The 1,971-nt window shown below is 32.8% G+C and overlaps 1 protein-coding gene across 1 annotated transcript; it reads right to left on the bottom strand.

The window, feature by feature from the left end:
* Positions 1 to 1,257: 1,257 nt before the first annotated feature.
* Positions 1,258 to 1,716, bottom strand: LOC141679703 (pathogenesis-related genes transcriptional activator PTI5-like). Its single transcript, XM_074486130.1, has one exon. The coding sequence runs from the start codon at positions 1,714 to 1,716 to the stop codon at positions 1,258 to 1,260; it is 459 nt and encodes a 152-aa protein (XP_074342231.1).
* Between the last annotated feature and the right edge of the window lie 255 nt (positions 1,717 to 1,971).

Raw genomic sequence — 1,971 nt, 5'->3', positions numbered from 1 at the left:
ATACATGATTTAATTTTTTAAGTAAATCATATTTATTTAAACCTTTTTTTGGAAAATGTTAACCAATTTTTTGTGTAGATATTAACCACGTGACCAAACGAAACTATATCTCGTGTATAATAGTATAGTATAGATAGATGTATTATATTTTTGAAAAATTTAAAATTTAAATAGTTAAAATCTTAAAAAGTCTTTCTTCTACTACCTATATAGCCTGTGCAGAGCCTATAATAAAGTAGGAGTCTTCAATATTGGTGTACGAGGATGATTTGCTATTTTCTACTAATATTATTATTTTTATTATTTTTATTTATTAAATATTTTGTTATATCATAATTTGAATTAATAAAATTAATTTTGGAATGTTTGGTTCCCTATTAAGAAATAAGTTGAGTACGATTATAAATTAAGTTGGATAATAATTCATAGAGTTTTTAATTATACTAGATACATGATTTAATTTTTTTAATTAAATAATATTTTTTAAACTTTTCTTGGAATGTGTTAATTTTTTTTTTTGAATAATGGAATGTGTTAATTTATTTTTTAGAAAAGTGTTAACCACATCCTATATTTGGCTTGCAACAGTATAGTATAGATAGATATATAAATTTAATAAAAAAATTCCGGCCCCTTGATTCACAAAAATATACGGTGTTAAACAAGAGAGCGAGTTAACATGTAATTCGACCAAAACACGCGTAAATAAATTTGATCAAACATGATCTCCAAATCTGCAATTTTAATACTGGCGTAGCTCAATTATTTCAGCAAACCACGTAGCGCCAATCATTGATTCCAAGCCAACCCAAACTGACAAATGTACCGATACTCCAATTTAGACCAACCATATATGCATAAGTCTGTTCTTCGGATAATTATCACTGTATGCATATATATCTGTTCTTCAGATAATTAACATAAATATATATATATATGTACTGTTACATATCCAGAGTATATTTTCTAGGGCTGTAGTTTTAGTAGTGCGGCTTAAACTTTGGCTATATAGTAACAACCAATATTAAAAACGGTAAAAGAATGTCGGGGAAGAGAAAAGAGACTTTAAGAATAAATTAGTAAAATATGAGAAACTAACATAACCCGGAACAAGAACTACACACTGAAATTACAGAACATTATAGTCTTACTTAAAAGTAGCATAAGGCTGAAAAAACACAGTGGACACACAGAATCTCTAGCCCCAACAGAACAACATAAAGGGAAGAGTTTCCTAGATGCATGCAAAATATGTTTCTACAACTTGAGGAAATCATGATAATCATTTAATTCCATGTCCTTAAACTCCTTGCCAATACTTTTAGCAACTGGATCTGTCGAACTGGAACTGGAACTCCATTCTTGACCATTGTCAAGTAGCTTAAAGCAAAAATTGGGTTCAGACTTGTCAATGTGTGAACCTGCTTGACCTGGAAAGTTGAGAATAGCCTTAGCACCTCTCATCTTGAAAGCTGCTCTATCATAGGCGAATGCAGCCTCCTCAGCAGTCTCATATGTACCTAGCCATGTACGTGCACCGTGTCGTGCTGAGTCACGAATCTCAGCTGCAAACTTCCCCCATGGACGACGTCGCACGCCTCTGTAATGTCTTTTCTTGAATATCAAACGTGTTGGGTCAGTGTGGGAGCCAGGACTATGGTGGTTAAGTGGATGAGTAATGGCTTGGGCCTCGTCAAGAACTGATTGCAGCACCATATCTCTGTGGAACCTGCGTTTTTTGTTTAAACTTTGAAGGAAGTAGTTGAAGTTCTGTAACATATGATCACTGATCCGTTTCTGGTGACTTTTATATTGACTTCCAGTAAGGTGTTGTAGTTTGAAAATGATTTTTTCTCGTTGAGATCTACAATTATGGTCCAGAATAATTAGAAGGTGACTGTGCGGTGGGGCACTGCAATTTATCACTGGCTGAAGTCAATTTATGACATTTAGATACTAAATCAACCCTAG

The sequence above is a fragment of the Apium graveolens genome, chromosome 8, assembly GCF_009905375.1.
Source record: "Apium graveolens cultivar Ventura chromosome 8, ASM990537v1, whole genome shotgun sequence".
Classification (NCBI taxonomy): domain Eukaryota; kingdom Viridiplantae; phylum Streptophyta; class Magnoliopsida; order Apiales; family Apiaceae; genus Apium; species Apium graveolens.
Note: the sequence above shows the minus strand (reverse complement) of the source record. Positions and strands in the feature narration are given on the sequence as shown.

Coding starts and splice junctions, on each gene's coding strand:
- LOC141679703 (XM_074486130.1), bottom strand. CDS start 1,716: ATGGTGCTGCAATCAGTTCTTGACGAGGCCCAAGCCATTACTCATCCA.